General features: G+C 44.4%; 1 protein-coding gene across 2 annotated transcripts in view; it reads left to right on the forward strand.

Moving 5' to 3' along the window:
• Positions 1 to 15567, forward strand: part of Creb3l2 (cAMP responsive element binding protein 3 like 2) — a 119165-nt gene that overhangs the window by 92832 nt on the left and 10766 nt on the right. For both annotated transcript variants that reach the window (XM_034519017.2, XM_034519020.2), the window contains exons 7-8: positions 28 to 86; positions 1222 to 1290. In XM_034519017.2, coding sequence (XP_034374908.1) covers positions 28 to 86; positions 1222 to 1290 — 128 coding nt within the window. The remainder of the gene's footprint in view (positions 1 to 27; positions 87 to 1221; positions 1291 to 15567) is intronic.

Raw genomic sequence — 15567 nt, forward strand, 5'->3', positions numbered from 1 at the left:
CATCTCTATCCCCTCCTTATTTCACAGATTTCTGCCCAAGAAAGCAGGAGAAAGAAGAAAGAATACATGGACAGCCTGGAGAAAAAGTAAGCCTGCTTCACTGGCTGGTTGTGTTTATTAGGTCATATTCACCAAACAGGGTGAGAGTGTCTCAGTTTGGCCCCTCCCAGTGCATCGGCAGTGTTTGCCTGCCCCCTAGTGGTCATATGGGGGAACTGCTTATAACTATGTTGTTGGATCCCGGCTTTCTGACCATAGTCTTGAGTGCTTCCAGGCCTCTTGAGCAAACCTTAGACTTTGACATTCCTGCAACTCCTCAGAAGAGATGCCCAGCTCCAGCCTACAGGAGCAGTGCTGTTTAACCAGTTCCTACTGGCCTCAAATGATACAAATAAGACTCTGGTATTTCCTGTACTCTGTAATGGATGCTGTGGGGAGACAGAATTTTTGCAAATACACATGAAGGCAACCTTTGTTCTTTTGAAAGCCCTGGAATGTCCTGAGGGCTCTGAGGGCCATGTGAATTGAGGACCAACTCTACCAGCCTTAGAAAGTAGTTCTTCAGGTGACCAGTTGGTGTGATTTCCAGATAGGAAGGAGGCCCTGGAAGACCCACCAATGAGTCTTTCTCATTTATTTGTATGTGCGAGGTAAAGCACTGACTGGCTTCTAACTAGTTCTAGAAGCTTCTACGGAAAGTTGTCCGTCTATGAGCTGGTTTGGGCATAGGTGATGTAGCATTAAGGACTCCTGTTCTGTTTTCTTGTGTTTGTTTCACTGTGTCCTAAAGATATTCACAATCAAAGTTATTTCTATGGATCTTTCTTCTCTGTCTCTCTGGGCATGTGCACTTTAGCACTTCACTGCCCTGGGTTCTGGTCCTGCCTGCCTTTTACCCAAGCTCCAAGCTTTGTATCGGATGTGGCCGGCAGTGCAGCTCCCTGGTGACTGTACAGCCTGTGGTCTAGTGAGGGAAGAGGGCAGCAGGAGGAGGTGGGGAACCTGACGGAGATGCCTGATGGGGTTTCTGTGTGTCCCACCTGAGCTACTTCCTGAAGGGAGCCCCAGCCTGCCGTGTTATACCTGTGGGCCCTCACTGTCTCTCTATTCAAGCTGCCCCAGTTCTTCTTCACTGGCCACCCCACTCCTTTCTCTGTGATGCCAAAAGCCCCCGACTTGCTCTGTGGAGAGTAGCTGAGTGTCTTTTTGCTCTCTCCACAGAGTGGAGTCTTGTTCAACTGAGAACTTGGAGCTTCGGAAGAAGGTGGAGGTGCTGGAGAACACCAATAGGTGAGTGTGGCCAGAGGAAGGAACCGTATCCAATGGCAGGGGTCATAGTCCAATGGCAGGGGTCATGTAGACTGTGTCCAGTGTGGAGGGAATAAGGATTCTACCAACCAAGATTCTTAAGTAGCTAGCCACCACCTACTGGTTCCTGCTTCATAGGCTCCCCCCACACACACACACACCACACACACACACCACACACACACACACAAACCACGCATATGTTCTTTACTTTTTAATGGTTGGTGTGGAGGTTGGTCATAACAAAGGCTATTATGAGGAAGTTAAAAGCATTGGGCTGGGAGTGTGGCTCTGTCATAGGAAGTTCCTGCCTAAGGTGCACAAAGCCCTAGGTTCAGTCCTCAGTATCACAACAAACAGGTTAAGAAATGTTTAAAAGGGGGCTTAGAGCAGAATAAATAAAGTCCCTAAGTCAGATTCTCCTGAAAATGAGTTTTAGGGCTGGGCAGGGAGGCCCTGGGATGTAGTGTTAGCTAAACCTAGTAACGATCATGCTTATTAGTTTAAAAAGACAGCCGTGTTTTTGTAAGCCTGCTTTTAAAAAATTAGTGACTCACATTTCAGTCCCGTTTTGAAAAAGTAGCTGTGGCTCTGAACTGATGAACTCTCTTGACGTTTTCTATGTCTGTTACTGCTTGGGTCACATTGTAGATCTTAAACCCTCGTTCTCAGGAGCTGGAGTGAGATTATCCCTATTACACAGACGAGGGCCCTAGACCCAGAGACGCTAGGGGATCTGCCCGGGATCACTCCCTAGTTTAATCCTGTAAATTTCTTTTTTTTTTTTTCCTTTTTTTATTGGGATATTTTATTTACACTTCAGATGCCATCCCCTTTCCCCATTCCCTCCCTTAGAAAACCCCTATCCCATGCCCCCTTTTCCTTTTTGCATTTATACACTTTTTAAAAAAATGTTAATCAAAGGCTTTATAAGTTTGGTATTGTTCAATCAGAGGTGTAACCCACTACCCAACCTAGATATATCAACTATCTTTGACTGGTGGAGATACGTGAACAACTGCCTCCCTGTCTCCCCCCCCTCTTTCTCTCTCTCATCACCTAGCTTCTCCTCTCCTTCTTCTTCTCCTCTCCTTACTCCTTCTCTTCCTCCCAGTACTCCTCCCACCTTAGCTCCTCCTATATATCATCCTTCCTGTTGAAATAAAACTTTTCTCTCAAAATACAATTAAAGCATAATTATGCCAATTTGTACCAGTGAGGTACAAGATAGTCCTAATACCCAGTCCATCATTTTGTTGACTAACCAGAACCTCTGTCATCTCTCCTAACTAAAACACTTAGTTCTGAACCTGGCTTTTTCCTTGGCTTTAGAATGAATGTCAGCTGACAACCATCCAATCCTGTGAATTTCGATAGAGAAAGATCCAATTGGGTCTAACTCTGGTTCAGGAGTAAGGGCTTAGGATGTGGTAAGACGCTTCATGTTTGATTCAGAATGTGTGTCCACGACTCACACGGTGCTCACCTGTGCTCTGAAAATGCCAGTAGTCAAAGGATCCTGTCAACCTTAGTGAAGTGTAGGTCCAGTGAATTATAGGTCCAATAAATTAAGCAGGAAAAAACTAACTTCATTTGGAGCTAAGGAAAATGTGAATCAATAGTTATGGCGGGGGTCAGGGGTCAGCATTATTGCTTAATAAAAAAATGTCAAAGGCTACGGGAGTCTGATTTAACCTCTCCACATGCTATCAACAGCAACTTTACATGTGAAGCCTGAGTCCTGTACCTCTGTGGTTTATTGCGACAGGAGCAGGCTTAGACGTGTTGTCTCTGGGCATGAGCTAGATTCTATCTTGGTAATCTGGAAGGGCACTCACAGAGAGGATCCAGGTGCCCTTTGCCTGACTGCTGTGCCCTCAGACCTTTAGACCGGATCTTGTCTCCTCTCCCTCCTGGTGACATCCCTCCCCTCACCCCCCACCTCCACCTGAAGGACCTTCCTCCCACTGTAAGACTCCTGTTTTGCTGCTCTTCCCCGCCCCTCCCCCATCTTCTTCTGAGTCCCCCATCTTTATCTTACTACCTCTGACCAGAGGTGACTTCAAGGTTTTTGGGTTCTCTAGATCCTGCATCTCAGCCACTTCCTTAGCGTTTGCCCTCCAGCCTTTCCCTTGCTGCAGTGGATGCTCTGTGTTTCCGAGTATGAACAGATTTATTTGGCCCTGAGCTGGGGAAGAGGCAGGAAGAAGCCCAATTATTCTTTCAGTTTGTGTTCTGGCTCTGCTGTTAGGCCTCCTGTTGGCCACATGGGTGCAGCAAAGCCTCAGCGGGGCTGTGCTGGGACCAGGAAGGAACCTGGTCCTCAACAGAGGAAGAGGGCTCACAGGCCACCTGGGAAGAGATCTGGTGGCACTTGACTTTGTGTGTTTATTCCTTGATTATCATGAACATTTAAAAATTTCTCCGTTTCCACCTCTCAACCAGACTGTAACTTTTTTTTTTTTTTTTTTTTTTTTTTTTTTTTTGCTTGCTGGCTTAAGTCAGGTGGTATCCACACATCCAAAGGTTCAAACTGGTGGGGCTTCCATTGTGAGCCTTATCGTTAACATTAAGGTGTCCATTGCGGGCCTTTTTATCTTTAACATAGATTCTCTTCCACGTCTGTATTTCTTAGTACAGAGCCTAGCCAGTCATCCCACTGGCCTCCAAGTCCGGCGTGCCTGTGGTGTCTGTCAGACAGTCCTGTGTTTACTGCGGAATGCTTTGCTTTATTTTTGAGTTTTGTATGAATTCCTCCTAGGGTCCCCTCATCCTCCTAGGAGGTGTATAAACACTCATTTTTCTGGTTATCATCAGTTTCTAATAATTGCCTGGTAGATCAATACATAAGGAATTTAGAAACAGCTCTACAGACTCCAATCATTTCTTCTTCAGTTATTAGCAGGGTATTTATATTTAATAATGATGTGGGGGATCTATGCATGTATATGCATGTGGCTGAGGAAGGAATGGAGGTCAGCAATTGAAACCCATATCTTCTCTATCCTCCTGAATCGACCCTGCAGGCTTGACATTTCTATAGACTGGCTGTTCAGGGAGCCCCCACGATCTGCTTGTCTCTATTTCCCCATCACTCCCAACTCCAGGGCTGAGCTGCCTAGAGCATATGGCCACACCTCTTTTAAAGGAGCACCAGCTATCCAAACTCTTCGTGCTTGCATAGTAGGCCTTGGGTTTAAACCCATGCGGTGATGTATGTCTCTAATCCCACTAGCAAGAAGCAGGAGACAGATGGGTTCCTGGGCACACTGACCAGTCAGCCCAGCCTAATTGATGAGCTTTAGGCTAGGGAGAGCTTGTCTTAAAAAGCAAGGTGGATGTCTTCTGAGGATGACACCTCTGGCCTACACACACACATTCAACATAGAGAGAATACATATGTAAACCTCAGAATTCTTTGATGTGGCCCTATCAATACTTTCTGGGGTCCTTCATATGTACGTGTTTGTGTGAAGCATATTTCTTAATTAAAAACTTTTCATTGAACAACCTACACTGGACTCATTTTTCATACATACGTTTACAGAATCCTCCTCAGAAATGGTTTCATAACTCCCTCATGGCGTTGGTGTTTGGCCTTCCCTTTCCTTTTCTTTACAGTGGCTGTTGATGAATACAGTCAGGACTAGGAAATTGGCACTGGCCAAAGCAGAGAGAGGTTCTGCTTGTTTTGTTATGTCTTTACCTTTATCTGGGTGTAACCGACAGATAAAGCTGTACATTTTTGAGTGTCATCATTTAATATATGTGTACGTTGTGCAGTGGTCACCATAGTTAAGTAAACCACAACCCCCACGTGTGGTTACCTCTCTTTTTCTCTCCTGCAAATGCTTTAGATCAAAATAAGAATTAGCAGAAGTCTCACTGCCTTGTCACTAATTGCAGTGACCAGCTGTACACCGCCAACGTCAACTCACAGAACCTTTCACCCCAAAGCCCCAGATGAACATCTCCCTACTTCCCCAGTCCCCCAGCCCTGTGAACCAATTTCACATTCTTGTTTCTCAGTTGTAACTTCTTATAAATCACTCTGTATGTAAGAAATGCCACAGTATTTTTTTTTGTCTCTGACTAGCTTCTTTCACTTTTAAAACAGGGAACCACCCTGGTTGTCCCCAGTTTGTGAGCCTCTTGACTGCCAAGAGCCTCCATGGGTTCCCTTCTGGGCCTCTGTGCGCTCTTTCCCACTTCTGGCTCAAACTTCACTTCTGGTGGATGGCCTTTATTGGTGGTGATAGCTGGTACCTGACTCCTTATAATCTTTCCACAAATAATTTTACTCAGGAGCTCCTGGTCATCGTAGTCAGGACCCATATTGCATGTATTCTGACTTAAGAGGCAAATGCACAGATGAACTGTTCTTACTGGAGCATGGTCTGGGAGAGGTGGGGATGCCATCTCTTCTCTTCTGCCTTCCTTTTCCTGTTTCTTGCAAGGACCTCCCCTTGTTCAGAAGACCACAGTAACCAAAATGACTATGGTGTAAACACTAATAACCCCGGCCCCCAGCACCAGCTGCAGAGGAGCAGGTGGCAGCAGGAGCTTCTGGAGCCACAGTCATATCACATGGTGTTTCAACTGAGCACAGGCCTAGACCGACAGAACACACAGCTGTGTTTGTGCTACTGTTGATGCTTCTCCTACCGTTGTCCTTTGGAGGCAGCTGGACAGAAGTCAAAACAGATGACAAATGTGGATGGGGACATTGCAAGATGTGGGTGGGAGATGGAGAGGGCCCTCGTTGCAGATAATGTGACACACAGTGTGTGAGTATTCATCACTAGAGGAGAGCAATGCCTCTCCTGGCCAAGACACCCAGATGAGGAGTACCAGTCTGGACTGGTTTGTACTAAATTCAGACTCCTGGCTTGTTATTGGTTTCTAGAGGAAAGAACCCCTATTTCTGACCTCAGGACACTGGGTGGGGCCAGCCAGGTGGGGCGGAGATCCCTGTTCCCTCTTGCTCCAGAGCTGACAGACACATGGTAGGAGTGTACCTTCATGACACCATCACTAAGATAATCCACTAATTGCATGCCATCAAGGATATGAAGAGGGAAGTGAGATGGTGTCCCAGGGGACCCTCAATCAGCAAGCATATTCGCTCTTAGCAGTGTGAGCCAGGGCTGCTGGAGACTCCTCTGCTGCTCTGGGCTATCACTGATCTCTTGGGATGCAAGCTCTCAGGATACAAGCCTTCTCAGGAAGGCCCACCCTTGTCTCACTCCTGAGACATCCTGTTCTTCATCTCCACAGCCACTTCGCCTAAGTGATGCACACCACCCGTTACAGGAAGGTGTTTGTATCATTTACCACTTGTTCTGTCTCTAAAAGGCTGTGGGATCCAGTCTCTCTCCTCCTGCCCTGATTTTTAGAGTCTTGGGAACTTGGTCTTAAAATGCATCTTAGAGAACTTGTTCTCTTGCTAATCAATATAAGGTCAGGTGAGGTTAAAGTTGTAAAAATAATTGAAAGTAGAAAGGGCACTGGAATTCAGCCAATGGATGTTCATCTTGACCTCTGTCTGCCCCTCCTTGCTGTCGTGCTGCCCTCTTGTCCACCCAGCATGGGGCAACTTTACACCTGGCCAAGAAGGCCCCTGCTTTAGAGGACTCTTCTTTCCCCTTCTAGCCACACTTTCTCCATGGGCTGAGTAGTCAGCAAGACCTTAAGGATGCATCTCCCCAGAGCTCTCACTCTGCTGGTACCCAGGGTCTTGGAATTCTCTGGCTAGATGCTCTTAACCTGTGTCCAGGGTCTATGTGGACTTCTACCCCACATAGACAGGTAAACTAGGGGACTGGTGGACCCCTGAGGCCAATGGGGTCTTTGTGAAGGTTGTGTGTGTGTGTGTGTGTATGTGTGTATGTGTGTGACTGGAGCTGATGCAGGTGTAGAGGGTGGGTAGGGAGGAGCAGAGGGAGAGGGGACAGAGGTTGAGGGTGCTCCTTCACAGCGTTTGGCCTGAGATTTCATTTGACCTTCCTATAGAAGATCTGAGGTTCCCAAGTCCAAGACAGAGGACTTTGTTCTGCCCAGAATAACAGCAGTGTGACTACTGAGACATCCATATTAGTTCTTTTTGCTATCATGTTTCAGAAAAGATCCAGGTGAGCATTGCCCTCCCAGTGCCTAGGGCTAAAACGGACATGGGGCTTGAGGAGTCCTTTCTTCTCTGGCAAGTTGTAAATAAGCCTGCTTTTCTGTGCAGTGGTAGTGATGACTTCTGACGTTAGGTTGCTTGTTTCATAATCAGCCTGAGAACTGGCCCATGTGAAAAGGCAGATAGGCCTTCCGGTCCTGGCATGGCTAGAGAACAGCACCCGTTCCCTTCCTGAAGGAGTTGCTTTCCTTGGCTGTAACAAAATATCCGACGACAGCATTTTGAGAAGGGAGTATGTATGGTCTGAGACAATACGGTCGAACAGGAAGAAGATGCAGTGGGAGGGTGAGGTAGGTGGCTCTCTGCTGTCTTCCAACTCTCCCTCTTTCCTTCAGCCTTCGACTGCGGCTCACAGAGTGGTACCACACACATTCAGGGTAGATCTTCTCACTCCATGTAAACCTCTCTGGGAAGACTTCTCAACACCCCTAGAGGTGTGTCTCCTAAGTGGCTCTAGTCAAGTTGGCATTGAAGGTTGACTTATATGTCTGATGTCTCTTCAGGATACTCAAGTACTGTCCTTTCCCCATGCTGTTCTGTGGGATAGAGTCCAGGGTGGAGAGAGAAGGGAAGCAGGCTCAGCCCTGGTCCAGATTTAGGATGCTGAGATGACCATCTGGGAGTTAAAAAATTCCAAAGTCACAAGTATAGAGAAAACCTCAAGGGGCAGGCATTGATAATTCCTTATAGACCTGGTTAGGCAAACATTGACAGTGCCTTATAGACAGGGCTGGCCCAGTTTAGAGTAGTTCAAGAAAGAGCCTTCAGACTTATGGGATATTTAGAACCCTTCCCTTAGGCCATGGGAGTTGGGGGATAAATATTTGATCAGCAGCGAGAATCACCCAATTTTACTCTTTAACCTTCCCTTTAGTGAGTCCTCTACGTCTCAGGGTCTTTAAACTCTATATAAGAATCCCTAACACGAGCTAAATGGTGGTAGCACAAGCCTTTAATCCCAATACTTAGGAGGCAGTGGCAGGCGAATCTCTGGGTTCAAGGCCAGCCTGGTCTACAGAGTGAATTCCAGGACAGCCAGGGCTACACAGAGAAAGTGTATCTTGAAAAACAAAACAAAACAAAACAAAACAAAACAAAACAAAACAAAAGAGAATTTCTATCACAGGTCTTTTCAGTTAAATCTGCAGGGTTTGCCTGGGTCCTTGCTTTCCAGGGGTGTCTGTTGAGGCTACAAAGCTGTGTTAGTTTGCACTATCTTTGATTGTCCTCCCTGCACTCTATTGTGTCTTCTGTGTCTAAGTTCCTCTCATCTGTTTTGGACCAGGTACTGACTGAGCCCACCCACTGCCATATATAAAGAGGCCACTAAGGACAGAGAAATTACCCAAGTAGCATTTCTCTAGACTTTCATCTTTGTTTAATTCACCTTTCATTTCTCCAGTATCTACACCCTCTGTTGTGTGTACCATTTTTTCTTTTCATATGGAAATATCTCAAACTTCAAAGAGTTGTTGAGAGCTCTACCATAGAGCCCCCAGAGAGATCAGACAGGCATTTTATTGTGCCTTAGTGATGAATTTAGAAATCTCATAGACCTGGTAAATATTCTAAAATTCTCTTTTGTGTGTTCCTAGGGCAGTAGGTAATATTGTAATTCAGAAATGCTCTCTGGTACTTGTAAAACAAATGTCTTATAATATAGAAATCCCTCAGAAAGAGGGATAGAGAGCTGACTCAGGAGTTAAGAGCACGGGGTGCTCTTCTAAAGGATATAGGTTCGATTCCCAGCACCCACATGATGCCTCACAACCATCTGTAACTCTACATTCAGGCGATCCAATGTCCTTTCCTGGCCTTCACAGGCAGTGCACATATGTTTCACAACATAAATAGAGGCAAAGTATCCATACATATAAAGTAAAAATGAGTTTTTAAAAATAATTCAATCAGAAAGAAAAGAAGACCGTAGTATTTCCTACCAGGACATCCTCTTCCTTCTTTAGGCCAGAGCCTCACAACAGGCTTTTAAAAAGCAAAAGAATGTAAACTTAGGTATTAACATTTAAGGGCATTAGCTGTAGTTGTCAAACTTAGTGTGTAAGATATTGAGGTAGTTCAGGTTCCTTATGGAAGACCTTGATGGAATTTCTAATTGTTAATGTTACATCCTGCCACCTCCCCACCTGATGGGGTAGATGCCTTGGCCTTTGGATTCCTTCTCTGGGGCTCAGACCTTGCCAGACACTAGCTCTGCCTGACTGGATAGAGGTGGTGTGGGGAGGGTAACACTTGGATGGCTGCAGGCAGGCTTTGCTCTAAAGGGACTTGGGTGCTCATCTGTTTCATCGAGGCCCTGATTCATTGCTGTAGAGTGTGCGTGTGTGCACAAGCATGTGTGTGTGTGCGCACTCACTAGTTTAGGTACACTGAGACTTTTTCTTTATAAAATCTTTTCATATTTTATATTACTTACTGTTGTGGGAATTAGTTAAGTGTCTCGGTGCCTGCTCAGGAGCTCTCTGGATTTTGAGAATAAAAGACACACAGATACACCAGTTGATTTAGCTCAATGGTTGGGCACCTTTAAACCTTTCCGCAGCTAGCAAACACTCCCCTCCGGTATACCTAAATTAATACCCTCCTAATCTACGTTTTATCTTTGTTGCCCTCTTACCTTCTGGATAGCGCCCCTCCCCCCAGGGTTGCTTTCCATTTATTCTACATTTGGGCTATCTCTCCCTCTTCTTCCTTCCTGATGTGGTCAGTCCCACTCCTCATGGCAGATCCCCTTCCTCCTTTCTTCCCCCGGGAACCTAGAAGTCCCGCCTTTTTTATCCTGCCCAACCATTGGCTGTTGGCTCTTTATTGATCTATCAAAAAGCAAAGAGACAGGGAACTTCAGCTTTTGGACATGAATATTCCTCGTTTGGGGAGCCAAATTAAGACAATGCATTAGGACCAATTCCCAACATCTAACCCTTTCTTTCCAAATTTAAAAAACAAAAACTCTTCCCTCAGACATAAATTGAGCATAACCATAACAATTATGTAAATTATAAAATATATATAATTAGCATTTAGTCTATCATATTTGTCAATTAGATAAAGTACTCTACCATCTACCATTATACTCCCTTCTATTCTTAAAAAAACAATTAAATCAAATTTTATATATCTCTATTCTTTATCTGGTCATGGGCAGCAGGCAGCTTCTATTGTCTGTCTGTCTGTCTGTCTGTCTCTGTCTTTCTCTGAGCAGCCAGCCTCTTTGTTCAGCAGGGGCTCCCAGCATCTCTGAGCTCAAGTTCTTTATATTATTTTGAACCGTTGGAAGAAATCTCTACGTGGCTCAGCAAATTTTGTAGCCTGTTAAGAAGCCAAATTCTCCCCAAATCTTAATCTAACATCATGGTGTGTGTGTGTGTGTGTGTGTGTGTGTGTGTATTTTATCTGAGAATCTCAAAATAATTTTTCTAAGTGAGTTCTTGACCCACGTTGGGTGCCATCTGTAGCTGCAAATTAGTTAACCCACTCTGAACTCCGTGCCAGTGCCGGTGGCATGTACGCTGCACCCACTACAGACACACACACCAGGTAATTGATATGCCTTAGCCAGCTCAAGGCAGGGCACTTCTAACCCTTCCCACGGCTAGCGTATATTTTCCTCTGGTGCTCCTGGCTTAATGCCTTCTAATTTTATGTTTTATCTTTGTTGCCCTGTTACCTTCCCCCTGGACTTCCCCCTGCTTTCCCCTTCCACCTACATTTTGGATGATTTTTCTTCTGTGGCTCCTAAACCAGATCCTTCTGCCTCTGAGTCATGGTGAATCTGCCTCCTTCTCTTATTCCTATCTGTCCCGAGCCCGGGAATCCTAAAAGTCTCATCTCCGCATGCCCTGCCCAGCCATCTTTAGTTACCAGTCAGAACCAGCTGGGGACAGGGTCCCTCAGTGTCTTATGTGCAGACACTCATGTAAGCAGTTTTGAGAGGCAGAATTAACATTATAGCACAAGCAGCATCAGGCCAAATACACTTCACATTATTGCAGACACAACACACACACATATATGTACATATGCTATAGCTAACGGATGTGTATATCTCATCCATTACTGTTCGTTGCTGTCAGCTGTTCCCTGATACTATATTTTCTGTTTGATTTCATTGTATTAAAATGATACACTAGTCACAAACCCAACTGACCTCATGTCTCACAAAGAGTCCATGACTTGGCCTCTGGAAAGTATCTCTCTAGGTATTCATAAGGATGTAAAAAAGAAAAAAAGGGTTTTATTATTTTCTGAAGAAGGCTGATTCACCTAGAGAGTTGAGCGCGCACACACACACACACACACACACACACACACACACACACGCATACACGTAAGCTCGCGCCTCATGACCCATTGAATTAAATTTCTAGTAAGGTACGCTATGAGATCCAGTGGGAGGTGTGTACATTGGGAGGATATGAGGTGACTCCCCCACCTCATAACTGAGATCTACCAGTGTATTCTTTTTCCTGATTTCTGACTCCAATGGGAAATGAATTTCTTGGCTGTTCGAAGGCTTACCTATATACTAGCTGTGTATCTTTCTCACGTTCTATTGCTTCCTCTCTATCTTGGAAATAAAGGGTATGGAAGAAAACAAAATTAAGCCAAACATAAAGATAACATACCAGGCCATTGATGTATTTTCCAGTCCCTGCAGGACTGTGTCTTGTACTCTTAAAGCTTTTGAACGCTCTTGTGAGGTTTTGGTTTGTTTGTTTGTTTGGTTTTTATGTGCTGTGTGGGATACAGGGTGATGTTTTATTTGGGTCAAGGCTGAAGCTCCCCTTGACTGCTTTTTCTTTCTTTCTTTCTTTTTTCTTTTCTTTCTTTTTTTTTTTAACCAGGATATACATGAAGATAAGCCACTAAGTTTATTTTTTACACTTCACCTTAGGACAAGAATCTTTATTTTCCATCAAGCTGGACACTCCAGTTTAACAAGTTATGAAAAATCTTTTGGCCCCGATAAAAATGTATGTTAAGAGTGTTTTTCCCTCTAAATTAAGACCTTGATCCCAAAAGCCTGGAAGTTCATTAAGCCATAATTGGCCTTTCTCACTGAAGATTCAAAATACAATAGCAATGTGCAGTGTGTATGGAGTTTTGGAGGCACCACTGGGTTGTTTATAGATGTTTTTGTAGCTCTGGTATTTCTGTTTACTTGTTAGCTTTCCTTACAGCAAGTCCTGCAGGCTGGTTGGCTGGCTGCTGTCATCCAAGTTTTCAGTGCTGCACTTGGTGACAGCTGTCCTTGTGGCATCACAGAGTGTGCCTCATCACCTCAGAATAATGTATCCATTCTGAGGCTGAGAAAGAAGCTCTCTTCACCCGCCAGCCACTGAAGAAACAGCAGCACCTTTCAGAGATGCATTTGCTTTAGCAAACCAGATTCCCCGGGGCAGAGTGAATCTTCCATGATCCCGTTAGCTGATGTGGTTAAGGAAGCTAGCTTCGCTTAGCTGCTGAAGCACACAACTTAAGTAACTGGGTTAGAGGCACAGAGTTGTCATGGTGAGGTCTAAACTCGGTCTCCTCCGTATTCACAGCCAGTCTTCTTATCCTGCCATCCACGCACCCACCAAACATCACTAAAGCCATCCGTGCACTTGGCATCTGAGAGAGGACCAGGTCTCATTTCTTCCATTATCTAAATAAATCCTGGGTTTGACTTCCTGACACCTCATGTTGTGCAGGGCTCATCTGAGCCTCTCTGTCTATCATCTGCATTGTTTTCAATACTCTCCTAGATGTTCCACACGGGGTTTATGTTCCTGCATTGTTTATGAGTGTTTTTAAATGAGTGTAAAAAGTAATGGGTTCCATGGTGTCATTTCCATACATGCCTCATTGTACTTGCTTCTTATTTGTTCTCTTCAACCAGTGTTCTTCATCCCCCTTCTGCTCTCCAGTCACCTGTATTCATTACACTCTCTCCCCTCTCATGGTCCCCTTTCTATTTTCATCATACACATACATACATGTACATACATGCGTACACATACACACATTTACATACTTATATACACATATGCACATATATACAGTCACACATATACATGCCCATATGCAGATACACATGTGCACATATACCCATATATATATATATATATATATATATATATATATATATATATATATACATATGCAGATATACATATGTGTACACAGGAGTGTGTTTATGTATATATATATATGTATAGCATGTACATGTATACAAATACACATATATACAAATACACATGTACACACAGATACATACATATATGCATATGTGCACATAGTCACACAGGTACACACATATACACATAGGTACTAAATATACATGCATAAATGTACATACACATATTTGCCCTTATACATAGGTACACATATGCACAGTTATACATACATACACACACCTATACATGTATCCACACAGACACAAATACCCACATATGTGCACATAGGTACACACATGTTCATGTGTACACATATACACACAGATACACATGTACACAAATATGTACCCACATGTATCCACATACCCATATACACACACATTATACATATATACAATGCACATATACACAGAGGTACACATGAGCATACAATCACATGCATGTGTACACACATGCACACATGTGTCCCTATGCATATATTCGTGTCACTATTACTGAACATTAGCTGATACAAACCTCAGTGCTATTGAACTGGCTGTTACCATGGCCCTTTATTTTCACCTGGGTCCTTGTACAGTTCTCCCTTCTGTGGTTATTTGTAGTCGTAGTTATTTGTAGTAGACACATTTTTTTTGTCTAAGGGTGCACATGTCACTCCATGATATGTTAGGCTGTTGTCTGTATCACGTTAATGTGACTGAATGTTAATTTAAAAGTATTTTTACCATGACTTTTATTAGGCTGTTGAATAAGGGACTGTGTTGTACATATTGGAAGGTGTGCAAACTGCAGAGTTGGGTGGTTTGGATTGACACCTTGGCCCAGGGGTTCACTAGTTATTCTGAGGCAAGTACTCATTACTGCGTGCTGCACAGTCAGTTCCTAGAGCTCGCTCATTGTTCATTCTCTTGGGGTGGCGAATGATTCTCTTGTAAGATTCTACGTGTATTCCCCAGACGATGTTGGCTCACAGGAACCCATGCAAATGCTTGAGTTGGATGAGTTAGTCTGGCTTTCCCTGTCAGGATGCTTCAGGGTTGCAGACTGGTGGGGTTTTTGGAGTGTTGCTTGTATACACACACACACACACACACACACACACCGTCATTTCATTCTGCTGTCACCAATTCCAGCAGGAAAAACAGCAGCAAACTGGATGTCATCAGTCTCTTGCCTTCTGCCAGAATTCCCAACTAAAAGCATGTCTTTGTAACTACAGTGTTTGCTCATCTTAAAGGGCTGGGTTATAAGCTGTTAGAAATCAGGACCCATTCAATGGCCAGTTTCACTCCAGCTGACTCAGTGAGTGATCATCTTTGAATCTGTAAAGAATGAGCTGGCGGATGCCAAGTGAAGACCCTCTGGTCAGTGAGCTTAGCCTTCCCGGCTCCCTCCAGCCAGGCTCCAACTATTCCCCCAACCTTAAAGTATTTGGCACCTGTAACAGGTAGGGTTGCGGTGGGGGTCTGGCTCAGAACTTGTGGCACTCAGTCTTCCAAGGGGCTTTAGGGATGTCTTCCTTGCTTAAAGTCTCTTTTTAGGGGGGACCTGGGAGAATATTTGTTTTTGGAAAGCGAATGCTAATCCCAATAGTCTCAACTATATTGGAAGGGAGGAGTATTTCTGTTGTCCTGGGGAATCTGTTCTCTCAGCAGTTCACAAGAATGTGGAAGCTGGGCAGGGACCATGGGTGGGCAGAGAGGAAGTGTAGAATGTTTGATGATAAACAGGCAAAAAGAATACCCAGGATGGTTTTGCTTCCGAAACACCAGAGGATGTTGGAGCAAAGCAGATGGCATTGGTACAGCTTGAGAAGCGTCTTTCTAGTTGAAGGAGGCTCATTTCACCAAGAGATGAGAGCCACTGATCTATAAAAACCAAAACAAGGAGAAAAACTAA

This window comes from Arvicanthis niloticus, chromosome 15 (assembly GCF_011762505.2).
Source record: "Arvicanthis niloticus isolate mArvNil1 chromosome 15, mArvNil1.pat.X, whole genome shotgun sequence".
NCBI classification, from domain to species: domain Eukaryota; kingdom Metazoa; phylum Chordata; class Mammalia; order Rodentia; family Muridae; genus Arvicanthis; species Arvicanthis niloticus.